The sequence below is a fragment of the Nipponia nippon genome, unplaced genomic scaffold, assembly GCF_047370975.1.
Source record: "Nipponia nippon isolate SJK-2023a ecotype South Korea unplaced genomic scaffold, ASM4737097v1 scaffold_4, whole genome shotgun sequence".
Lineage (NCBI taxonomy): Eukaryota > Metazoa > Chordata > Aves > Pelecaniformes > Threskiornithidae > Nipponia > Nipponia nippon.
The window spans coordinates 46,283,939-46,310,145 of NW_028262358.1; the positions used below are offsets into that span (position 1 = coordinate 46,283,939).

Sequence of the window (26,207 nt, forward strand, 5' to 3'; positions counted from 1 at the left end):
TGCCGTTATTCCTTCAGAGCATCCATGGTGCACTGACTGGAGTCCTCTCCAGCACAGTGTTTTACTGGCCAGTGTGAGATACGATGCTGCAGGTAAAGGCTGGGTAGCAGAAGAAGCACAGTCACAGATGAAACCTGGAAATCAGTGGCAATGACGTATATATTTGTTTTTAAAATCCCGTGTTAAAATGCACACAGAACTCCTTCAATGCACGGCCCATTAAAATCCCACCTCAGGGTAACATTTTCTGACACTTTCCCTGGGTTTGCCCTGCTGCTCTGTACCCGTCCTGCTCTGAGCCCTCCCCACTAGCCACCACCACCCCTCCTGCGCACACCCAGCCCTTGCCCTCTAGCCAGACCCCCCGGCAGAGTGTCCCAGCCGCTGGCCATCTCTCAGCCTTGCTCTCCCTCCTTTGTGTCATCTGATGAGGACGACACCTGCCTGCTGGGCTGGCCCCACCGCCAGCCACGCCGAGCTGCCCGCCTACCTGTGAGAAACAGCAGTTACACCCTGCTGTGCATCTCTGGTTTCCCTCCCAGGGCTCACCACCGCATGATGGAGGGCTCTGGCTGTGTGCTGCATACCTCAAAGTCATCCCTGGCCCAGTGGCAACCTCTTGCCCAGCCCGTGCCTACCGGAGAGTGGCACCTGGCCCTGCGCACACCCTTCCCCGCTGGGCACTCCCGCACCCGGCTGGGCGGCTGGTGTGGCCGGGGCCAGCCGCTTTCCTTCCCTGTTTGCTTTCAGGGCGTTCATCTTTGCTGCTGTTCGGAGCATCTGGAAGGTCGGTCTCGCACTGCAGTTCAAGGAGGCGCGACGGAGGAGGGCTGGAGGACGCCACCGGCTTCCCTGCAGCACGCTCTTTTCCTCCTCCTTTTCCTTCGCAAGGCACTAGAGGTATTTTTGCTCCCTTTTCTTTTTTCTCCTCTTCCCCCGCTCCTGCCCCCACTGCCTGCTAAGCCTCGGCTCCCTGGGATCTCTCTCTGGCAGGCGGCAGGGAGCCATGCCCTACCTCTACCAGGACTCAAAGCCGAGGCCGCCCGCACTGCCCGGGGCCGCCCGGGGCACCCACAGCTCGGGGAAGGCCTACAAGGAGCTGAAGGAGGAGTGCCTGCGCAGGGGGGTCCTCTTCGAGGACCCCGACTTCCCCGCCTGCAGCTCCTCGCTCTTCTTCAGTGAAAAGCCACCTATTCCCTTCATCTGGAAGAGGCCCACGGTGAGTATGCTGTTGTGCAGAGGAGGGTGAGCCTTCCTCTCCTTTCATCCTGCCAGGAGTCAGATGCTGCTGTACTTTGGGATCGCACCAAACGCGCGGTGCGTTCAGGGAGATGTGGAGGCGAAGTGCGGGGGGGAACCCGTCCCTCCTCAGGGGCAGCGGCGCGGGGTCGGGATGTCACCCACAAAGAGCTCAAGCTGTGGGATGAGAGGGCTGGAAGGCTTCACCCCATTTTTTAGATGTAGTTTGTGGTATAGCCACACTTTATGCATGTATATTTATGTACATGCATAAAAAACTTGTAATTGGCCTTCTCTCTTACATTATTGCCAAACAAAAGCAATGTTAAGATGAAAATAAGAGGACATGCAAGAAATTAAGGGTAAAATACATTATGATGATGTTCTAACTATGTAAAAATCAAGTGTCGTTAATGTAGGAAATTCATAATTAAGGTTAAACGTAAAAAATTCAAACCTTTTAGCTTTTAGAGACTCTTATACTTACATGCTTGCTTCCATCATGAAACACTGAGAGATTACAAATACATGCCATGGTTACTGAGCCATTCAGCAGTAGCCAAGGGCTTGATGAGTATCTCTTAATGCGTCTTGCATAACAATCATTAAAAACACAGCAAGAGCCTGAAGCCTCACTAGTCACATGCTCTCAGATCGCAAACCCAACATCACTCCAGGTTCCTTCTCCCCACTCCAGCTTTCTTCTCCCCACCTAACTCTGTAACTAATAGCCACAGAAAATCTGTGGCTACATTTCATTTCTTTGCTAATGATTGACTCTTTTTCTTCATAGTCTGAAAGATTCTCCTTTAGTAGAAAACTTTGGTGACAGTGATACCAAGAGAGAAAAAGAACAAAATAGGCTTAAAGATGGGTTTAAATTTTGGCTTAACTTAATCCACAATGATAGGCATTCGAATGCCTCAGGATCAGTAGTGCAGAGCAGAATTAAAGCTGTTACTCCTGGGCAAGTTTCAGCTATGAAGAAGTAGGAGATGGCTACACATGGTAAGTGCAGCCCTGCAGACACTGCTGCCTGCCTTGCCTGCCTGTGCCCCAAACCCCAGGTGGGCTGCAGAGCGGTCCCCAGGCACAGGACGGGGCTGTGGGGCTGAGATGCTTTTGGTGCGGTAGCTCTGGAGTGTTGTGGGGCATCAAAAATGCAAGTGCCTGTGACACTAAATCAGAAAGAACGGTTTTCCTTTGGCCAGCCATTAGGAGCTAGTTTGTCTTTTTTTCCATTTGGGGCTTCACAATAGTGAAACTTTGCTGTAAAATGTGACCAGAGGCAGCTGAGAGCTTGTGTGTCCTTGTGCGTGATACCCAGGGACAGCAGAGAGCAGTCTGTCTGTTGTGGTTCATAGAATCATAGAATCGTTAAGGTTGGAAAGGACCTCTGAGATCATCGAGTCCAACCTGTAAGTCCAGTTGTCACAGTCTTCTTCAGGATCTTTGTACGCTGAATTGGAAACATTTCCAGGAGGAGTAAGTTACTTGAAATGGGATCTGCCTTTACGCTCCAATTCCCACCATGCAAAATGGTGAACTTTTGTGAGCTGCACAGCAGGAAATAAAGCTGAGAGGAGGCTGAGAGGATGTGTAAGAACAGGGTTTTAGTTATGCTCTTCTTAGGCTCCTCGGCATTTAAGCTAAATCGGTTTCATCTCTATTATCGATCAGAAACAGCAGCAAAATAGAGGCACTGTAATACCATTTCAGGTTAACACTTTTTACTTTGCAAGTGGGATATAGGTCTGGAGCATGTGCCAGGTTAGTTGCCACGGCCCAGCTGGCAAAACTGTGCTGCCGGAGAGGGTGAGCACAAGAGCACGGCCTCTGCGTAGGGTCTCTGTTCAAACCGCTTTTCGCGGTGACTGGTTTTTACTGCCTCTCCTACCAGTATTTTACAGTAGCTTGGATGAAGTGTAGCACAATATATGTCGGTAGTTGCAGGGCCAAATAATGTTAGTCTTCAGATTTATACCCTGTTAGAGTTTAATCTTTAGTAATGAGAGTAGAGAAGGCTTTCTCATTATTTTGACATGCATATACCTGCATGTATACACATTGGTACGCAGTCTGAACAAGACCCTCAGCTAGCCTTAATCTGTAAATCTCCCACTGCAATCAGTGAGCTACATGGATCTGCACTAGCTGAATATCTCTCTTTCTGCATAAATCCTAAGTGCTCTAAGATTCAGAAAGATATTTGCGATTTTGTTTAGCAATCCTTTTTCATTACAAGTTAAACTTTTGAAACTGTACCTTATCAAAATTTTAGAATAATCTGAAGAACAGAAGACCCTTTTCTCATTGTATTTTCCCTTTTTCCTTCCCTTCCCTTCCCTTCCCTTCCCTTCCCTTCCCTTCCCTTCCCTTCCCTTCCCTTCCCTTCCCTTCCCTTCCCTTCCCTTCCCTTCCCTTCCCTTCCCTTCCCTTCCCTTCCCTTTTTTCCTTCTTAATTTATATCTACATTCAACTGCTGGGATAAATTCAACACCTCAGTGTCTGGGAAAGTTAGACATAAGTTGAAGAATGAAAAAAAAAAAAGGGGAAAGACAAATGTGTTTTACCAATGCCAAATGAGTCTATGGTCTACAGGAGGAAGTAGGAAGGAAATTCTCCTAATATGAAGAGCCACTGGCAACTGGTATGACAGGTACTGTATGCTGGAACCAGGCAGAGAAATGTAATCACAGAAATAAGGCCACCTAAACAGCCTCACCCTCAGCCTTTCTTAGGTTTCAACGTACCCGCCCTACCAATGTGAGACAAAGGTGCAGGGGATGCAATTTGTTTTCTTTTGAGTCTAAAGAAACACAGCTTTGAGGTAGCAGCAGGAGAGTCACGGGTCACCTTGTTTCATCCCTCTGAGGACTGCATGTCCCTACTTCTAGGCAATATCCTTGTGCAGGCAAATCCTTGAATTACTGTGCACTGTGTGTGAATGCAAGATCCAGCTCTGGGTTTTGTCCTTTAACGTGCTGAAAGCCCTGATACACATTATTATACCATCCAGTCTGAAAATCCTTTTAAAATTCATATTATTTTTGCATCATCCACTCAAAAACTGTAGAGTGTGGTTTTCTTTTGTGTAGCAGAGAACATGGCACAGGTCCAGTCAAAATCCTTTCAATTCCTTTTTATTGATTTTTTTCATTATTATTTTATTTGCTTTAGGCATAGGAGACAATTGAAAATATTTTTCCATATGTCAGTTGTAGAGCTGTGTTAGAAGCAATGAGCCATGAATCTAATGTTCAGACCCATGTCAGTGAAAAGGTTTTTTTATCTCGTTCCTTGCTAGCACATGGAGTTTCTTGGTAACAGCTAAATACAGTTCTTGCCATTAGAATTATGTTCCCCAGGAGGAATGATGTTAAAACAAGGCACATTATTAAAGATCAGCTACTTTATCAGCTGTTGTTATATTTATGTCTAAAGGCAACGAGCTGTGGTTTTTATTGTTCACACCCAGTCCCAACAAGACTGAGTGTATTTAACAAGCAGGCGGGCCAGGTAAGGAGCAGCTGCCCTTTGGATTTGCTTTGCTCTACACGCCGGGGACACGATGTGCTGCTGCGGTGCCTCCTCTCTGGGGCACCTGTGGCTGAGGCACAACCTGGCCGCCACCTCCTCCCCTGCAAAGGCAAGCAAAAAATAGGCAAACCAGCTGCCTCCTGACTATTGCCTCTGCAGGGCGAGCTTCGCAGGAGCCATGCTGGTTCGTTGGGGAGCATGTCCTGGCTCCAGCTGTGCCCAGCAGGAGATGCTTCAGCAATAAGTGCAGGAAGCTGACCAAAACTATCAAAATCCTACCCTGATGCCCTCACAAAGTGCAGTGATACGAACTCAGTTTCCTTCTAGGCAAAGAATGTGTTCTTCTGAAGGGTCTGCTTCATGCCATAGGGTCTGCAATAACATATCAGGGCAGACTGATTAACTACAGGCATAGTCCTCTAGTAATATATTAGATACCATCCTCCTCCCTTTTCTATTCAGTTCAATCAATTAAATTCAATTTACAGTTCATGGGAAAGGGGAGAAGGGGAATTCCTGCCACATTTATCGGTTTACCACTGTAATTTTTCTGTCAGCTGTGGTGCTAGTAGTTGAACTAAAACAATCAAACGAATGCTTGAGAGTTGCTTTAATGCCACCATGAGCACCAGTCCCTCTGAGCAGACGAGGGTGGGTAGTGTTAGCTCCTCCTAAAAATTAACTCTGTAAAACAAACAAGCCTGGAGTCTACCTTTGTTGTTTGCTTATTTGAGGAGGAAATGGTTGTCAGACACTGCATGTTCCAGGTATTACGTGCAGGTAAATAAAAAGCTTAATAGTGCATTTAAAGGTAAATTGCCAATTTTAGTTTTTCCAGCTGTTGGGCGAAAACAAACAAAACAAAACAACAAACAAACAAACAAAACCCCATTAACCAGGGTTGTAGCCTAACATCAATATTCTAGACCAGGTTATGCTATGATATTTTAACAATTGCCTACAGACGAATAAGAATGCCAGCCTTTCATTAGCAGCCAGCTAACTACAAAAAGATGAGGGTAGTTGATTCTTTAATTGCTCTACACTGTAATTAATTAGCAAGGATTCCCCACCTAGTTTTTTGTGGAGACCACACTGCTGCAGGATAATATAGCTCGTGGCACACACCATGTTGCACATCTGAGCTCAGAGTGATCGTGATATTTTCCTGGCACGTTCTAAGTCATTTCTGTGTCTCTCTCCCACTCCCGCAGGACATTGTCAAAGACCCCAAGTTTATCCTTGGAGGAGCCACAAGAACTGACATTTGCCAAGGGGATCTTGGTGAGTGATTCCCCCTGGGTGGACATGTTCATGCCTACACTCCGTGAGGAGCAGCAGGAAGATCCTCACACATGAAGGGATGTTGTCCCTCCTGAACTGGTGGGAGCAGTGATGCTGGAGGTACCGCCCATGTTCACCTTGCCTCCAGCCACATCTTTGGTAGCACCTTCCCATTTGTGCCAGGGACCATCCTGGTGCAGAGGGATTCAAGATCAGGGAAGGATCTCCACATGAGGGTACTGTGAGCCCAAGGGAGCCTTTTGTCTACCAGCACCTCCAAACTGCAGCACAGTCTGCCCTGGCCAGGCAGGGACACGCTTCCTGAGGACATACGGGCTGTCTTTTGGATTTCAAGAGGGGTGGCAGCTAACTGCCATAACATCTCCTCTGGCCCCTACACCACCACCTTCTCCTCTTGAAGGGAAGAAAATGAGGGTTTTTTTTCCTCCTTCTCAATTCACAGGTGACTGCTGGCTATTAGCAGCCATAGCTTCTCTCACACTGAATGAAAAAATGCTAGCAAGAGTGGTGCCACTGGATCAAAATTTTGGGCCAGATTATGCTGGAATATTTCACTTCCAGGTAAGATGAACATCCGTCACAGCATGAACATATTTCTGTCATTACATATCATGGTCTATTTTGCAGTGGGGTTGCCAGTTATTGCAGAGGAGACATTGAAAAAACAGGGATTGCTGAGCTTACGCTGTTGTTCATGTTTTGAGAAACAACCTAGAGGGCTGCATCAGCCTCTCACAGGCATGCGCATAGCCACTTTTGCTCTGTAAAGAGATATATGGCTTTAGAAATCATTTCACATTTTCCTGGGCACACAAGCCCCACTTAGGATATAAAGCCTTAAAGGAGTTAGACTGGGATCTGTAATACGTGTGTGTCTTAGAATCATAGAATCATCATAGAATTGTCAAGGTTGGAAAAGACCCTTAAGATCATCGAGTCCAATTGTTAACCTAACACTGCCAAGTTCATCTATACCATGTCCTCGAGCACCACATCTATCCATTCTTTAAATACCTCCAGGGATGGAGACTCAACCACTTCCCTGGGCAGCCTGTTCCAGTGCCTGACTGCCCTTTCTGTGAAGAAGTTTTTCCTAATATCCAACCTAAACTTCCCCTGGAACAGCTTGAGGCTGTTTCCTCTTGTCCTATTGCTTGTTACTTGGGAGAAAAGACCGACCCCCACCTCGCTACAACCTCCTTTCAGGTAGTTGTAGAGAGCAATAAGGTCTCCCCTCAGCCTCCTCTTCTCCAGACTAAACAACCCCAGTTCCCTCAGCCGCTCCTCATAAGACTTGTGCTCTAGACCCTTCACCAGCTTTGTTGCCCTTCTTTGGACACGCTCCAGCACCTCGATGTCCTTCTTGTAGTGAGGGGCCCAAAACTGAACACAGTACTCAAGGTGTGGCCTCACCAATGCCGAGTACAGAGGCCCTGGTCCTGCTGGCCACACTATTCCTGATACAAGCCAGGATGCCATTGCCCTTCTTGGCCACCTGAGCACACTGCTGGCTCATGTTCAGCTGGCTGTTGACCAACACCCCCAGGGTCCTTTTCAGCCAGGCAGCTCTCCAGCCACTCCTCCCCTAGCCTGTAGCGTTGCATGGGGTTGTTGTGACTGAAGTGCAGGACCCGGCACTGAGCCTTGTTGAACCTCATACAGCTGGCCCTGGCCCAACGATCCAGCCTGTCCAGGTCCCTCTGCAGGGCCTTCCTACCCTCCAGCAGATCGACACTTCCACCCAACTTGGTGTCATCTGCAGACTTACTGAGGGTGCACTCAATCCCCTCATCCAGATCATCAGTGAAGATATTGAACAGGACAGCCCCAACACCGAGCCCTGGGGAACACCACTCGTGCCTGGCCGCCAACTGGATTTGACTCCATTCACCACCACTCTCTGGGCTCGGCCGTCCAGCCAGTTTTTAACCCAGCGCAGAGTGCTCTTATCCAAGCTGTGCGCAGCCAGCTTCTCCAGGAGAATGCTGTGGGAGACTTTGTCAAAGGCCTTACTAAGGTCCAGGTAGACAACATCCACAGCCTTCCCCTCATCCACTAAGTGGGTTACCTTGTCATAGAAGGAGACCAGGTTAGTGAAGCAGGACCTCCCTTTCATAAACCCGTGCTGGCTGGGCCTGATCCCCTGACTGTCCCACATGTGCCGCATAATGGCACTCAAGATGATCTGCTCCATGACCTTCCCTGGCACCGAGGTCAGGCTGACAGGCCCGTAGTTCCCTGGATCCTCCTTCCGACCCTTCTTGTAGAGGGGTGTCAGATTTGCTAACTTCTGGTCATCTGGGACCTCCCCGGTTGACCAGGATTGCTGATCAATGATGGAGAGTGGCTTGGCAAGCTCCTCTGCCAGCTCCCTCAGTATCCTCAGGTGGATCCCATCTGGCCCCATGGACTTGTGAGCATTCAGGTGGAGGAGCAGGTCAGTGACTGCCACCTCTTCGACAACTGGGGCTTCACTCTGCATCCTATCTCCATCTCCCAGCTCAGGGGCCTGAAAAACCTGAGGATGACCAGTCTGACTATTAAAGACCAAGGCAAAGAAGGCATTAAGTACCTCAGCCTTCTCCTCATCCTTTGTGGCGATGTTTCCCTCCACATCCAACAAAGGATGGAGATTGTCCCTGGCCCTCCTTTTGTCGCTGATATATTTGTAAAAACATTTTTTGTTATCTTTAATGGCGGTGGCCAGTTTAAGTTCTATCTGGGCCTTTGCCTTGCTAATCTCCCTGCATAACCTCACAACATCCTTGTAGTCCTCCTGAGTCACCTGCCCCTTCTTCCAAAGGTAGTAGGCTCTCCTCTTTTTCCTGAGTTCCAGCCACAGCTCTCTGTTCACCCAGGCCAGTCTTCTCCCCTGCCTGCTCGACTTAGGGCACATGGGGACAGCCTGCTCCTGTGCCTTTGAGACTTCCTTCTTGAATAACATCCAGCCTTCCTGGACTCCTTTGCCCTTCAGGACTCCCTCCCAAGGGACTCTGCTAACCAGACTCCTAAATAATCCAAAGTCTGCTCTTCTAAAGTGCAGGGTAGCGGTTTTGCTGACCCCCTTCCTTACTTCTCCAAGAATTGAAAACTCTATCATGTCATGGTCACTGAGCCCAAGACAGCCTCCAACCACCACATCGCCCACCAGGCCCTCTCTGTTCGTAAACAGCAGGTCCAGCGGGGCACCTCCCCTGGTCGGCTCGCTGACCAGCTGTGTCAGGAAGTTATCTTCCACACACTCCAGGAACCTCCGAGACTGCTTTCTCTCTGCTGTGTTGTATTTCCAGCAGACATCTGGTAAGCTGAAGTCTCCCATGAGTCTTAAAGGTGTCTTGAATCATGTGGTCACCACTTGTGTAGCTACATGAGTGATGTTATCCAAACAAGGCTCTACAGTACAGCTCTATGCTTTTAGTCTTTTCTTCAGATAGATTACCCTTCTTTCAGAGCAGCCTAGCATGGTATAGTGGGAATGGATGATTTACACATGACTTCTAATCAAGCCTATGATTGCCACTAACTTACAATTGGAAGTTCTGGGACACCAGAGTCCTATGCTCAGGAAGTGATATGCTGTCAGCAAACTCATGCCCCATCCTTTCTAAACAGTTTTGGCAGCACAACGAATGGCTGGATGTTGTGATTGATGACCGATTACCCACCTTCAAAGATCGGTTGGTTTTCCTGCACTCAGCTGAACGCAATGAATTTTGGAGTGCCTTACTAGAGAAAGCCTATGCCAAGTAAGTCACACTGCGCATGCATAATTTGCTATTTGTACATACATTATTCACAATTTGTACATACATTATTCACAATTCAAGTGAATAGCTTCTATCCAGTATTTTTTGGTGGTGGTGGTAGTGTTTTTTGCATTTGCTGCTGCCCTGATCCAAAGACATTATGTTTATCTCTTGTGAGCTACTCCAGCTTCCAGCGCATCATTAGATACAAACCTAGCTGATAGCACTAGAGATGGATCAAAGCCTGAATCCTGCCATTTGTGTCTCTGCTGAGACCTCAATTGACGCTTCTGGCTAACTCTGTCTTTAAGTGATTTGGCAGGTAGCAAGCCACTGACACACAGTGATATTCAGTCCTTGCCAACCTGACAACTGGCACTAAAGAAAAAAAAGCCCCAGGCTTTAAGGCTATGGAGAAATGAATGAATTAAAAACACAATTAACAAGGAAAGCAGAATGATCCCAATACTCGTCCCATATATCCTGGGTACATTCTGGGGTACCTCTTTTAACTTGAGTGCCATTGCTGCAATTTTCGACCCGTGTGAGAAAGCTCTCAAACATGGGTATCTTCAAAGTTTTGAAAGTGTGTCTCATGGTCAGCATGTGTTTTCCAGGCTGAATGGCAGCTACGAGGCTCTGAAAGGAGGCAGTACAATAGAAGCCATGGAGGATTTCACTGGGGGCGTAGGAGAAATGTATGAGGTTAAAAAGGCTCCTGACAATTTCTATGAAATCCTAGAGAAAGCTCTGAAAAGATGCTCAATGGTGGGCTGCTCTATTGATGTAAGTAAGAAATGGGTCTGAATTTCTCAGTTTAGTTTTGTGGTTTCTGCATTAAAAAACCCCTACAATTTAAAGAGTGGTTAAATTCATGACAAGTAGATGGATATGCACTGAACTCTGCAAATAATAGCTATGAACTGATAGATATATAATATTAATGTAGTCCTTAGTACAGTTGTTTAAAAGAAAAGAAAAAGATTAATCACTTTTCAGCAGGTGACAGCCACTATATTTAAGGCAATAACGACATGAGTATGAGCACTTGGTGAGAGTGAACTTTATTTCCTGACTTATTTGGTCACTTACCATTAAAATTGGCCATAGCTTTTTGAGGACTTACTGGTTCCAGAGACTAAAAAAATGGTTTTTTTCAGCCCTGAATTCTGTAACAACACCTGTGGGGACTTGAGGACTCAAGACAATTTTCAGGATCAGTGTGTTTGTTTGTAAACAGGGACTGGGGTTTAGGATATGTCAGGTTTATCCCTCCAGAGATTAAAACCTCCGGCTTTCCCAGAGAAAAGGTTGCTGGTGGGTAGCACCTCCATAGGTTACTTACACTGCTCTGCCAGTGTGTCTGACCCAGGGTAAAAGGAGCCGTCCATGCGTCCTTGGCTTTCTGGTGAAAAATGCCTGAGCTGCTCAACTGCAAGAGTGAAAGCCCTGTTGCTGTTCCTTGCTGACTGTGCTCAGCGGGAAAGGCAGTTCGGAAACAAAAGTGTGCAGGGTTTCTCCACCAGAATGAGCAGCTGGAGAAAAAGGTTTCAGAGCAAATGAAAAATCCCACCAAGCACAAAATGTCTCATTTCCCTTTTGGGCACTTGTTACAAAGGCAAAGGAAGTGCCCAGGCTGGGGGAGAAGGAGAGAGGCTTTCATTTGCCCTCTGCCCAAGAGCCTCATCATTGAACATTTGGCTGGGCTGAGGGACACCTGTTGTCTCAAACCCATTGCCCACCTGACCAAAAGCAGGGCTTTCCCACAAGCTCTCTCTTTGACTCAAGACTGTGCCCTCAACTTTGGGGTTCAGTGTTTTCTGGTTTGAGTTTCCCTTTCTCTCCTGATGAAGCTTTGCTGCTTGCAAAGACTAATTAAATATTTATTGAACTAGAGAGAGAGCGTGATACTCAGCTGGCTGATGGGACCCTTCACTGCCATCACCGCTCCATCAATGTCTTTTTACAAGAAATGAGACTGTATCAACACCTGATCTCAGTCTAAGAGCACCTTTTCTCATCCCTTAGCTGACATTTGAATGGGAGTTAAGATTGAGAGCCTGGAAATGTAGGTGATGTTGATACAAAATCACAGGGGCAGGGAAGCCTGGAACCACCTTATTTTCCCTCTGAGTGAACAATGCTAAAAAAAAAGTCCTTTCCTTTCCTCAAAGGGCACCATTGCATCATCACTGTCTGCATTGAGCAGACAGACAAGTTCCCTGTTCATACTACTGGTTAGCCATTGACCTCCTGCCTGATGCTTGCAAGAGACCAGCTGGCACCACTTGCAGTCTCTGAAGAGAGAGATTCACATTTTTTTCCCATATTTCAGATCAGCAGTGCTACTGAGTCGGAAGCCAAAACCCCCTTTGGTCTTATAAAGGGCCATGCTTACTCCGTGACTGGCATTGATGAGGTATGTTCAGCAGCGCAGGGCAAGGATAGTCCTGGCGAAAAGATAAGGGAGTGTCCCCCAGCCTCAGGTGATGGGGGAGTTATCCTGGAGGAGTTATCCAAATTCCATCTTTCCCTCCCACATGTCCTGTAGCAGTCTGCACCTTTTGCCCAGCTTACACCAGCTTGCCCAGCCTCTGCACACTGGAGAAGTCCTGCTCCCTACCTACTGACACTTGGTATTTTCTCTATTTCCTTCTTCTCCAGGTGAGATATCGGGACCAGCAAGTGCAGCTCATAAGGATAAGGAACCCCTGGGGACAGGTCGAGTGGAACGGGCCTTGGAGTGACAAGTGCGTGTGCTGTCCCATACACACTGGCCTCACAAAGGCCAAATCCCAGCTGCTGCTCCACAGCTAGCTTCCTGCAACCCCAGCTGTTCCACAGAAAATCAAATGAAGAGTTTGCACATGCGTAACAGTCTTACTGCCATACCAACACGTCACCCTCAGTATTTTCAAAGCTACTCAATTATGGGGACACTGTCAGGGTTGTTTAGCCCCCAAAATCTAGCATTAGCAAAAATCATGCATTAATATAAATGGAATAAGTTAATTTTCAGACACTCCCGATTGGAAAAATTATACATTTTGAGTGATTTTTTGTTTATTTTTGCAAGCCTGTTGCTGTAGTACTTGTAACACAACATCCATACTTTGATCTACTGCATATAAGCTGGTAACTGATACTGTATTACCCCCTCTAAGTAGCTTATGAGTCTCTAGTTGCATTTACTGTTCTGGGTTTCTAAGCACATCAGGAATAGGCAGGAACCTTACAGGTTATATATGACCATTAAATGAGACTCTCTCCATGTGGTGCCCACCAAAGTTGTGAAAGGACCCAAAAACACAACAGGATTGGTCTGAGAAAGAGTCTGTTTTTAATACGAAAGGTAAATAAAGTGCAAATAATGCAAAAGAAAAAAATGATATAGTAAAGAACAACACTATGTTCCTCCCCCAACATACACTTTTCAATATATTTTTGCACATATGTATGACTTTTTATTTTTATTTCAATTTCCTCTACTAAGTTTTTTTTATTCACACAGATATAGAGGAGAGGAGCCATAACCTGCCTGGCCCTTTAAAATTGCTGAAACACGTAGTCATCTGTAGGACTACTTTGAATGTCCCTGTCTTTAACAGGACTCAGAAATAAATGAAATATTTCCACATCAGCTCTGATCCTTTGTTATCTTGAAAAAGAAAAATGTGGATAATTGGCATATATAATGAGTGCTTAAATCTCAAAAAAAAATGGAGAGGTTAAGATCAGGACAGGCCTCTGGCAATTTGTGCTGTTTATGGAAAAGGCTGTCTCTGCAATGCAGACCTCTGATTCTGCACTTTAGAGGTTTTCTGGAACTCAAGATGCAGAGGGGCTCGCAGGTCAATACAGGAATCTGTATTAACATTTCGCAGTGGTTGCTGGAATGAAAAACCTCAACACAAGGTGCCTGCTACTCCCTACTCCATCAGACTGGAAATGTAGTAGGGCATTTCCAGTTTTTCCAAAAAGCTTTAGAAGGTTTTTGTTTGGCTTTGGCCTGCTACAGCTGGAGTTGTAGGGGTGAATGAAAAGGAGGCAAAGGCTTTACCTGGAACCCCAGTTACTCCAGCAAATCTCTCTGTACAGGGGAAGGAGTCTATTCGGTTCCCATTTACTCAATTTTGAAGAAACATCTGGCCCTAAATTACTGACAAACATAAAAGATGAGATGGTGCTACAGGTGGAAAACAGATTTAAGGAGGCATGTGACTTACCAAAATCTTGAGGTTTACCAATAGCCCTATTATACCCAAACCCAACACCAGACAGCAATCTCAACTCTGACTGCAAGCAATAACTCACACAGGAACATCCTCGAGCAGCTTTGGGATCTTTGGCCTGGTCCTGCTTCCAGCTACATTAGTAGGGCCTCTGTGACCATGAGTGACAGCAGGATTCAGGAAGCCTCTTAAATGCGTCTGTGTTTGTGTTAGCCACTCAAATAACACACATCTGGAAGAACAACCGCCTGCTGCTCTGTCCAGCTGGTCGTTCTGAGCCAGGGAAAATTAATTGCCAAATACCTGTAGTAAAGCTTGGTTTTCTTTTCTTGCAGCTCTCTGGAGTGGCATTCAGTCAGCCCATCGGAGCAGAGACGCCTGTCTCAGGCAGCACTGGATGATGGAGAGTTCTGGTAAGCCACAGGTTTTTAAAGCGTGTGGCTCTAGGCAGAAATCAAAGTGCAAGTGGCCAAAACGAGCAATAAGGAAGAAGTCTCTGTGTGAGGAAACGCACAGTTTCTGCCTAGGAGAGGGCAGGTAGAACGCTGACTTCGTTTTCTGTGTGTTTCATGTGTGCGCATGTCTATTTTAATAACAAAAAGCATTTTAAAAGTCAGCTTAGTTAATGGCATTAGCATATTTCAAATACTGTGTGTCTCCCATGAATGTAACACCTTTTAAATCCTTCCCATGAACAAAGGCAGGCTCTACAGAAGGGAGCATTGTATTGCACTGTATCACCCCTGAAACACCTTCAGGGTTGATGCTAGGCGTATGCTGCAAGGGAAGGGAGTCCTGAGAAGCAATACTACTTGTTACAGAAAGTAAAAGAACACCAAGATATGTGTGAAATGATAGAAAATTTTAAGAGAAGATGAAATGAAAAGGAAAAAAAGCATGGTGGAAATTGCTTTAAAGGTGCGAAGTGTTCTTCATGCCAAATTCACAATTTCAGACAGAGCAGATGGCTGACTTGCACATGATCCCCCGCCTATATCAGCCATGCTGTGCACTACTGACAATGTGTCTGGTGACACTTTCTAGGGCCAGATGCTCATCTCTTTTACACAGAGGTAAATCTAGAGAGGTATGCAGTGGCACTATTCCAGATTTTTCCTGCAACTTAAACCAAAGTTCAACTTTAGGCCTGAAAAGTCATCTGAGATAGACAATGTAGCATGTTAAGTCACATAAAATGATTTATCTCAAACTTTGATAGCTCTGGAGCAAAGTAGGTCCAGTGGCTGATCCATTACTTAAGTATTTTTACATAGGATATTTTGAGTTATTTTGCTATTGACATTGCAAATGCAGTCAGGCATTTCCAGTTTTTCCAAAAGCTTTTGTGGGTTTTTTTTTTGTCTGTTTTTGACCTGGCTACAGCTGGAGCTTATGGGTTGAATGAAAGGGAGGCAAAGACTTTACCTGGAACCCAAGTAACTCCAGCAAGTCTCTCAATACAGGGCATGACTTAAAGCCTGACTGTGTAATGGAGGTACAAGTGTGCAAGTAGGCATGAAATGAGCAATGAAATTAATGAAAAAGTCATCTGTCCAACAGAGCTAAGCTGATAGTTAAGTACATCCTCAGAAGGCCAATAAAAATTAATGAAGTTGAGCATACCTAGACAAATGTTGGCCTTCTCATCCAGCATCCCAGCCATTCAGAGTAGAAACAAAAGCTATTGCGACTGAAATTTCTGCTGAAGGGGTTAAGTGGGCAAAAGTCATATGCAAAAGATAAGAAATGCTTCCAAAACCAGTCAGGTAAGTTTGATACCAGCTAAACCCTCCACCCAGTCCCTCAGACTTATTTTTCCTAATGCCTTTTGACTTCTGTGTATTTCTCTAAGGAGTGTTTGCCTCTTTGCCCCCTCTAAGCCACACCTTGATGGTTTCCCCATCAGGCTTCACATATGGACTTTGCATGAGCAATAATGTGATGCATCCCTAAAGACATTAAAATAGTCAGATGAGGAAACAGATGAACATAGCTGCTTCTCTCCAACTTTTGGTTTGCTCCTACTGTGGTTCTTGCTGATGCAGTTGAGCTGAGGAGATGGCGAAGGAGCTATATTCCTGCTTCTGCAGCTGGGGACCTTCAGCCAGTCTATTCACCACTCCTGGTGGTGTCTTGGCTTGCCTCCCTGGAAAGCTGGGGTAACTTTATGAGGTGCTTTGAAACCTGTTGCTAGAAATAGCGAGTAGCAAAGTAATTAGGTCCTCAAGAGTTCAAAACATGTTGTCCATGACATGCATTATCTTTGGGCTTAGCAAATAATGTAAGGTGCAATGGGGCTCTTGCCCTTGTTAACCACAAACAGTTTCTACTGCAATAGACTTAATAGTAAGTTTTACAGTCAGCAAGCTCTTTGTACAGCATTTCTTAATGTGTCTGGAAGCTGAAAGGGAGCCCAGGAAACCTACTATGCACTCCTGAACAACTTCTGTAACTGTGCTGCAGGTTTTGAACCAAGCTTATTCTATGTTTTGACTGCACACAAAGCAATGGTCATTTCTCCTACACAGGCTTATTTATGTTAAATGAAAGAGAAGAAGAGGAAGAAGAAATATACCTGTTTATTCTCCTGTATTGTGTTAGATTTCATCCTAGGTGGAACAGGACAGGTAGGAGGAAGGGTAGTGCAGCAAGGGATCAAAAACTATGGAACATTTAAAGCAAGATAAGTGTCATATCATCAGAGTGTCTTCAGTCAATGCAAAAAAGCAGCACAGCTATAGAGGACTACATGGGATAAGGCAGCCAAGGTGGGAAACGTGGTCTGATAAGACCTTTTGTCCCTTTTGATCTTTGGATTTGTGAGGACTGAAGAAAATCTTCATGGTAACATGCTGAGGGCCTGCTGACCTCATTAACTACCCCTAAGATATTTTGGCTACATATTAGCCGTTCAGATCGGTCTTGTCCAGATGCTTCTACTAGATGCAAAGAAGGCATCCTGCTGTTGGCCAACAAATCAGCTTCTCACTCACTCTAGTCCTTTCCCTCCTAAAATCAGAGGGTCAGAGTCTTCTCTTCCCTTCACCGGTACAAATCCAGGACAGCCCTAGGGAAGTCAGAACAGATGTTTTACCTCTTAGGAGCCAAATCTGATCTATAAAGTGCAACTCCTTCATGTGCTTTGCAGCACGTTTCTGAAGAGCCCAAAATTGCATACTGTGGCCAGGAAACTGAGCCACTTAGAGACAGATTTTGCTATGCGGCCCCTGCTCTAGTGTACTGAGCATCGAAGTGAGAATTAGCAGTGCCTAGGGCTAGCAATACATGGGAATAGCTGACAAGAAAGAGGACAGAGCTCACGAAAGCAAAACCTGCTGTTTCTTCCCACACTAAAAATGAGTTGTAAAATTGCCTATAGCAAGTATAAATTAATACCACCACAGATATCTATTTCTCATGCAGCAGAAAAATGGAACTAGCTGTGTTTGGTGAGCTACACTGAGGGCTAGCTGGGTCCTGTCTGCCACTGCCGCAGATAAACATGAGGTCTTGGAGAGCTTTTACTCTCCTGCTACTCCATTTTGTTGTTAGGCATCAACCACTGGAGGAAAAGGATAGTTATAGAAGTTCGTGTTAGGGAGGAGATCAATTTCTGTACTTTATTTCTGTGGTCCATGGAGAGAGACAGGCTCTTATAGATAGTGATTCAGAGCAGAGGACACATATGGATGCTAAATTGCCCACAGGAAGGCCTAATACCTCTCCCCTTTTATAGAGGTAAGTTCAGCCTACCAAGGTTACCCTCAGTCTTAGAGCTTATGGGCCTCCTGTCCTTGCAGTGCCCACCACGCAAGCTGCTGTCTCTTAGACAGCTTCCCTGCTCTGTTCCTTTTGCCCAGGGCTGCACACCATGCCCAGTGGTGCCTGGCTCTGGCTGTCCCTTCTCTTGGCTGTTTGCTCAGTCCTGAACACCAGGCTCCTTGGCCAGCAGGACTGTTGGTATCTTTTTGCCCTTTTACTTGCTAGATAAAATCATGGCTTATCTGCTTCTTGGCATGCTGAGCAGGCTAGTTTCAACCAGCCCAGCCTAGCAGCTCAAAAACATCCATACTGTGGCATTTGCTTCCTCCTTCCCACAGCCATGTATATGTGTCCACCTTGGGTATAAAATATATGTGGTGCAATCTATATGACACAGTAGCAGGCAGCAGTGTCTATACCACCTTGAAGGGCAGGTTGGAACCACTACTCAAGTCCAAACACACTTGTTGTCTCTTGTGTTTGGTGTATGTTTTTGCTAGGACAAGGTCCCAGTCACCTATAAAGGAGGGGAGGGTGAGCAACGTGAGCCTAGGCACCTTAGCAGAGGCCCAAATCTGACTTTAACTGCAGTGTGGACAGACTAATCATACCGTGGCTTGGCTAATCCATCACCATGTGTCCCTTGTAGTGCTGTCATGCGGCTGGCATTGAACACACAGCTGATTTGTAGCCAGACTTAGCTCCTGCACAGGTGCCTGCCATCCTTTGGTTGGCTCTTTGGCAACAGAGATGCAGCCATTAAAGCCAGGATGGTGTTGGTGAAATAATTCCTTCCACTGTAGGTTGTGTGCCAGTGTCACTTCTTTTCTTCTTATACTCAGCTGTAACTGAATAAAATCAATGGAGTTATAGTGTAAAAAGAAAGGTGTAAGAGATGTCAGAATCAGACTCAAACAATAAGGTTGCTTATGTTTTACACCACAGTGAGTGAGAGCTAGCTTCTCGCTGGTGTACATCAAAATATCTCCACCGCCACTGAAAATATTCAGATCCACATGAGCTGGTGATCTGCCCCTGGGACTCTGGAGAGTAAGTAGTTCTGCTGGCCATCCTTCACTGAAGTGCATGACTGCCTGTTCCTTCCCATATCTTTCGCTCAGGATGAAATTTGAAGACTTCAAAGTGCATTTTGATAAAGTTGAGATCTGCAACCTGACTCCGGATGCCCTGGAAGACAGCACTGCCCACAAGTGGGAGGTGACCATCCACCAGGGGAGCTGGGTCCGGGGATCCACTGCAGGAGGATGTAGAAATTTTCTAGGTACATAGATACTGCTTTGAAAATGAGAAGCAGGCACTGAAATCTTTATCCACCCTCGGCCACCTCTCCTGTTATTCCATAGCCAGAATTGTGGGTGAAGGCCAGCCCAGCTGAGTCTCAACTAGCAGGAACCAGCCAAAGGGACAAATGTTCATATGGTCCCACTTGAGACTTTGCAGTAAAAGAGCTTCTTTCTTTGCTCTCAAGTTCGTTGGATCTGATTTGCCTCTCATTTACATTTACATGAGCAGGACTAATTCCAAATAAGTCACTTAAACTGCAGCAGTAAGTGTAAAATGAGACAAAAATCCAGCTCAGCCAGCGTGTTTATGTGGCTCTGAAGTAGCATCATGGATCTGAACTGTGTTACTCCAGACTGGCACTAGCACTATGGGATCATTGTTGCTATGTACTTTTAAAAAAATCCCAGCTGACAACTTTATTTCAGCCAGGGTAACTTAATAAAATATCAGGCCTAAAATCTTTTCTACACCTAGTTCCATGAAGGACTTTGGGTTTTGGCTTATTTTCTGCAGAGCTTAGTGGGAAGAAGCATGACAGCTAATGGAAAAACTAAATTTGAGCAAAACCTCAGCTTAATTGTCTTTTTGTCTTCTTTTTTTTTTTTTAGTACTAGTAGTGGTGGTATTATTATTCTGAGGCAAGAAACTCTCTGGTGTTCTTTACATTGGCAGAGACATTCTGGACAAATCCACAAATCAAACTACATTTGACAGAGAAAGACGATGGACAAGATGACTGCACATTCATAGCAGCACTGATGCAAAAGGATCGCCGTAAACTCAAGAAGTTTGGCGCTGAAATGCTAACCATTGGCTACTCTATTTATGAGGTACTCTATTGCTTTTACAGCGCAGTAGCTGTACTATCAGTATTAGCATCTTTCCTTGGGTTTGTACCCCTGCCAGTCATCATGTATTTTTAGGGCCCTTGCTCTTAAAATAGCCTTCTCGGTTACATCAAACCCCACAGAATTTTGACGTGGTTAGGATGGGGTCCTCTCAGAGGAGAATTTAGGAGTCCCTGTGGGGCCATGGGTTTCCAGGATAGACGACTCAGCCCCATGATTCTGTCATCCCCTGCCTGGCTCCCGGAGAGGGGATGTTGCTTCTTACGAGCCTCTTGGGGCACATCACACACCAGGGTGCCTGTCCCTGAGTGAGGTTGGGATTGGCAAATCTGTTGTCACTGCTCTGTGACACCCCGCCTGGGATGGTGATATTTAATGGCAGGGAATGTTTAAACGGGAAGACAATGCCCCAGAGTCCTCTTAGACTGCCCTCTGGATAGGAAAGGACCACCCGTAACGGGTCCTTGCCATGAGGTGGGAGCTAGGTTGCTGCGAGCACCTGGGTGAAGGGATGAAAGTCAGGGTCACAGCTGGGGGAGAGGCTTGTGCCAGGCAGAGTTTGGCTCTGTGATTGGGAAAGAGGCAAGTATGGCCCCCAGCACACCCCAGCCAGTGCAGCACTGCCTTTGTTTCCCCTCCTAGAGCTCCGGCAGAGACGGACATTTGGGCAAAGACTTCTTCAGGTACCACCCCTCCAAGGCCAGGAGCAAAACCTACATTAATTTAAGGGAAGTATCTAACCGATTCAAGCTACCACCAGGCAATTATATTCTTGTTCCGACCACATTTGAGCCGCACCAGGAGGCAGATTTCTGCCTGAGGATTTTCTCTGAGAAGAAGGCCATCACTGAGTAAGTCAGCAGCGAGCCCCACGCCCTCCGGTGCTCGCCTGTGTGTGGGACCAGTGGCTGCCGGGCACCCAGCCCTACAGCAGAACCCTGGCATGGAAATCTCCTGATGTTTTTTTTGCATTTGCCCATTTTTACTAAACCTGACTTTTTTTGGAGAGGAGTTTAAGAGGTGGGGAAATAGGGCTTGCCATGGTGAATCTGCTGGAGGCTTGACAAAGAAGAGTTGCTAGCTGCCCGATACCATTTGGGAACACCAGCAGTGTTTGTTTCATGTTTGTTTCCTCCCAAACTTTGTCCAAATGACAATTTTATATTAAAAAAGGGTATTGAGGAAAAAGTGTGTGCACAATGAATAAACAATGAGATTAATTCTTTGGCAGACAGCATGCACAGCTGTGCCCTCCCTGAGTCCTGTTTAAAGTCTCTTTTAAGGACTTATACCAAAATCTAAACAGTGCAAAAAATCTGATTGTCTGATGAATTTTATCTAAACGTAACCTGTTCAGTAAAAAATGCAGTTTTATCATTCACCTCTGGAAAATGTAATAAGCAAGCTTCCACCCCAAGCAGATGTTGAATATCTTCAGATTCCAAATAAGGTTTTGTTTTCTGCAGGGATCTAGATGAAAACGTTGCCATTGATCTCCCTGAGGTAAGTCTACAGAGTTAAAATAGAAAGAGAATAGCTCAGCAGAAGCTGGCACACAGTGCTTTTACTGTCTTTGGCTAAAAAACGTTCATTTCACAGGAATGTAACACAATTGCCAGCTTTGTGTATATGACTGAAACAGTCAATTCTGCTGAATATGGTAAAAGAGCTGTAACAATCAAAATCATAATCGTTCTGCTTCTGCATCCGCTTCAAGGCAGTCGGTGTCAGCCAGCAGCAGAGGCGGGTATCAGCCACCATGGGCGTGCTGAAAGCACACCCGTTAGCACCGGGGAGGCACGTGGCTGTTCACATCTATTAAAACTGCATTTATTAGGAAAAAATAAGAGGCAAGAGAATGTCCACAGACCTGCATTCATTTTTCATACAAATATCTTTATTTTACTTATCAATATTTGCAGAGCTTGGGAGGGAATGCTTGATACGTGCGTGTGCCTACTGAAACTATTAAATTCTTTTTGTTTCTGAACGGCCTGGTCTGCCTGCTGAGCAGTAATTGCAGCTGAGTCTGAGTCAGCTCCTGTTTAAGTGTATCCCTGCAAATAAGCCATTAATTTTGGTGCACCTTCCCATGCAAACAAGCTAAGCCAGGATCTCATGTGTCCCTCTTCAGTAAAACTCTCCTTCAGGGACCAGCTAATAAGTGCGTCTCCATTTCTGGGATCTCAGGGCCATGTTCAGTAGCAAAGTAAATCTGTTCACCTGTCCCAGTATCATGAAGGGACTGAATCCAAACTTGAGCAGAAGGAAGCGAGAAACATACATATGGTCAAAAAAAGTGTTAGTGGCCAAGCAGCATCACCAGGGCCAGTCTGGTGATAGTACGCTAAATAGTACCCATGCTGTATCTCCTGTGGGTAGAGAAAACAAAGGCCAATTTTTTGCTTCCTGTGCTGTGCTGTTGCCTTCATTTTCCCCATTTTTGTGGCCCAAGAGCTCCTCTCTGTTCACATGGTCACCCCAACTTTAGCAGTGGCTCTATGCTATTTCATCTCTCTGCTCATCAGCATAGACTGAAGCCTGGTCTCTACACCCCTGCGACTGCACTGAGGCACTCAGCTGGCAGACAGCTGAAAGCACTTCCAAGCTCAGGATGGCGCTGAGTAACATGCCAAGGTGCAGCCACCTCTGGCTGGTGCTCTCAAGAAGGGCGAGAAGTCTCTGGACGATGCTGCTGGAAAGAGCTCAGTAGAGCTGTGGTTGTTGAAGGACTGGGGAAGCAGAGTGGTACAGGGGTGGGATGAGAGGAGAGGTGTTTGCCAGGATGGTTGCTCTTGGTTTTGACATAGCCAAGGCAATGGCACACTACGCAATTGCCCAGGCAAAGGAAATGAGGGGATGAGACTCCCCTTGGGCAGCTAGATGGTTGTGGTAGCTCAGGTCTAGTTCAGGAGCATGTGTACCCTTATTTTAAGAAGTACTATGGTCCCCTGATGCACAGAGGGGCTATGCACAGGAGAAATGTCATGTTTTACACTCCTTATAATGACTTGTGTGGTTGATGTTGCAGCCTCTAAACCCAACCCCAAGCCCACAAGAAACTGAAGAAGAAAAGCAGTTCCGGGCACTGTTTGAGCATATTTCAGGAAAGGTGAGTGCAAAAGCCTTGTGGGTCATAGCAAGATGTAGAAAGAGGGGAGACACTTCTGCTCCCACCCAGGGCCAGGTGAAATGAAAATGACATTTTGGGAGGAGTATGCTTAGTTGTAGTGTGTTGTTTGGGCACCAGATGTCACCATGCCTTATGTCTAGATGGAGAAGGGTGCAGTCCCTGGTTGAGCAAGGAGGAGGACCAAGGCTAGAACTCAAACTCTGAGGCAGCCTACCTGGTTCAGTGTCCAGCTGCAGTTTATTTTTCTTTGAATCAATGGTTCCCACTTGAGATCTCCTTCAGACAGCCTTATGCACAGCAGCACTCCTGTATTTTGTCAGCCCTTTAGTTTTCAGCCTTTTCTGGCTTTTGTATGGTTCTCTTTTCCTGAGTTGCAATAAAGTACAGATGGGTGATGTTTGTGTTTTCTGGTGGTTTTGATATGTCTGATTACAGAAACATTCAAGTAACAGATGCTGCACTTTTTTTTTACTTTAGGACATGGAGATATCTGCAGAAGAACTCGAATATGTTCTGAATGCTGTATTAAAGAAAAGTAAGTGCTGATAACCTCTAAGTTACAGGCTGTAAAGAACTGTATAAAAGCTGCCATTAAATTCACTTACAGATGGAAAAATAAAGCCTGTGTTACGACTCCTGCCTGGTATCCTCCAGCCTGCCAGGGCAGAGCCAGGAAAACATCTGGTCTGTGATCTAACCACGAGCTTGCCCTGCCTGCAGCATGATCCATGTCAGCTCCGTGAAGCCAGCTCTCCCTTGCACTACTGCTCCACTGTGGAGAGGCAGGCACTGGGCTGGGACTTGTAACACCCGGACGTAGTTCATGACCCTGCTACAGGCCCTTTGTGCAATGGGAAACCTATTGCTCTGTGAACCTCATCTCCTGATGTACAAAACAAGGACAGTATTTCCTGTCACATCTTCAGTAAATACCTCTTCTGTCTGGACTGTGACTTCTCTATAGTGAGGGCTGTCTTCATCTTCCAGTGCACAGGTCCTCCCACAATGAGGGCTAAGAGTCAGCTATCCCTGCTTGTGAAAGCCTGTTTTCTACTTCCAGTTTATAAAAGGCAGATTTGCCCAATGACTTCTTTCTTATTATTGTCCTTTTTCAGCAAAGAACATAAAATTCAAGAACTTAAGTCTCATTTCATGCCGAAATATCATTTCTCTTATGGATGTATCCTTTTGAATAAGTGCTTGTGAGATTAAATGAATACTGAATATAATTGTCCATAACATTACCTGTCATGGATATCAGAGATGGATGCGGTAATGTCATGACAGAACACTACCCAAAGAAAAAAATTATGTGAAAGTTGTATCCTGATTTTTATTTTAGAAATTTAGGGTTAGGAGCTTCAAGACAGACCATTTTCTACTACAGACTTAGAGGGAGATGCTTTAACGCTGAGCACTTTGAAATCTCAAATTACTTCTGTATAGAACAGTGCATTTTTCAAGCTGTGGTTTATTTGAAAAAGGTCTAGAAGAGTGAAGTCAAGAAAAGTCTGTTGTCTGGAGGGTTAAATTCACCAGACTTGTGCATGCAAGTTATGGGTCAGAAATTAAGGATCAGCAGAGTCCTGAAAATTACTGATATCAAAGCTGTGGGGTTTTTGACAACCAGACTAAAAGCTGGAAAATCTGGTCTTTCAGCTAGGTCCTGGATCTCCAAGAAGCAGACATGTGGGCGAGAGTAGTCTGTCCAAATTTAGGCATTTGTGGTGTAGGTGTCTACATCAAAGCCAGCTTTCTAGACTTCCTCTGTAGACTGTGAAAAGGATGGTGTAATTATGCTTGTTCTGGATGTGCCTAACTGTGAGGGATGCTAAATGACTGCTCAGACATTAGGTGAGATGAATCACAGCCCTGGTACTTCCCCACCAGATTTGTCCTTTGCAGTGTTCTGGTGCCTGATGAGTTTGCTTAGCATGGCTTCTCCTCAGGTAGAGCTATTTTTTGCAGTATGCTTTCCTGATAGACAATTTTGCTACACAGGAGACAAAACAGATACAGTCCTAACAAGGCAAGTATCTAACATTTGGTTTATGTCTTGCTTGTTCAGCTGAGAAGTTCTTATCTTTTGCTTTTGTTGCTCCAGTCCATGACAGAGGTAACAGCCTCTCAAACATTTCTAACAGAAAACCAAAACAGACAAAACTTTATCCTGTTAAAGCTATGTCCATAATGTTAAAATTCAGTGCAGATCAGTCACCATGCATATGCAACGAGAAAAAGGGGACCAGTCCTAAATTTCCTCCCTTAAAAACTGAGCTTCAGTAGGGAGCTGGTCCATGTTCACATCTCATCCTTACATGGTATTGGGACAGAGCCAGGGTCTGCACTTGACCTAGGAGCATGGCAACAGTCCTAGGTTTACTATTTAGGATATAACTAAATAGTTTCCGTGATTTGCAATGCTTCCAAGGAAATCTCTACACAGTTTTGAATACATGGGGAGACGTCTCTTCCTCTACTTTGAAAGCACAAGGAACACAGACACAACCATTCCACTCTGGACATGGTATTTGGAGCACAATGGAGGAGCAAAATGACACAAATGCAAACCTGAGTCAACACTGGCAGAGTCCCCTCCATGTCATACGCCACTAAATTCCCTGGCTATAGTCACCATGCGGTGGCATGGAGTGGGGGCAAAGTTCTACGTGACCCCAGGAAGAAGAACCTGGCTGGGTAAAAAGACAGACTTTTGCAGGAGTGATAAAGTCCTTGGGATCTGTGGGTGCCCTCAGTAATGTCACCAGTGTAGGTGCCTAAATAACAGCAGGCATTACCTAGACCCCACTTGGCATGTTTTGACCTTTGTGAATGCTGGCTGAGCTAGTGTCCATCTGAGCAAGGGCTTTGTCCTGGCAAGTAAGATGGAAAGGGGAAGGGGAATGGGCCCATTCTTTATTTAGCATTTCAGAGCAAGTGCCCCATCCTGCAAGTGAGCTGTGCTTGCGTGACATCAGTAACTCATTAAAATAAGTATTAAGACCCTCTCACTTCGGGCAGAGGGAAGGCCAGGCAGATCTAATCACTGCCTCTCAGAACTGCTATACAGACATGTTTTTTCAGACCATAAGAACCA

General features: G+C 45.7%; 1 protein-coding gene across 2 annotated transcripts in view; it reads left to right on the top strand.

Moving 5' to 3' along the window:
• Positions 1 to 549: 549 nt before the first annotated feature.
• The window catches only part of CAPN9 (calpain 9), a 30,785-nt gene continuing 5,127 nt past the window's right edge, over positions 550 to 26,207 (top strand). For both annotated transcript variants that reach the window (XR_015708070.1, XM_009470897.2), the window contains exons 1-16: positions 550 to 900; positions 994 to 1,219; positions 5,994 to 6,063; positions 6,527 to 6,645; positions 9,697 to 9,830; positions 10,448 to 10,616; positions 12,166 to 12,249; positions 12,495 to 12,580; positions 14,398 to 14,475; positions 18,946 to 19,106; positions 19,802 to 19,959; positions 20,620 to 20,828; positions 21,444 to 21,480; positions 23,009 to 23,089; positions 23,588 to 23,645; positions 24,226 to 24,290. Coding sequence is in view for 1 of the 2 variants with exons in the window: in XM_009470897.2 (XP_009469172.1) it covers positions 1,007 to 1,219; positions 5,994 to 6,063; positions 6,527 to 6,645; positions 9,697 to 9,830; positions 10,448 to 10,616; positions 12,166 to 12,249; positions 12,495 to 12,580; positions 14,398 to 14,475; positions 18,946 to 19,106; positions 19,802 to 19,959; positions 20,620 to 20,828; positions 21,444 to 21,480; positions 23,009 to 23,089; positions 23,588 to 23,645; positions 24,226 to 24,290 (1,722 nt within the window). In the remaining variant the exon portion in view is untranslated. The remainder of the gene's footprint in view (positions 901 to 993; positions 1,220 to 5,993; positions 6,064 to 6,526; positions 6,646 to 9,696; positions 9,831 to 10,447; positions 10,617 to 12,165; positions 12,250 to 12,494; positions 12,581 to 14,397; positions 14,476 to 18,945; positions 19,107 to 19,801; positions 19,960 to 20,619; positions 20,829 to 21,443; positions 21,481 to 23,008; positions 23,090 to 23,587; positions 23,646 to 24,225; positions 24,291 to 26,207) is intronic.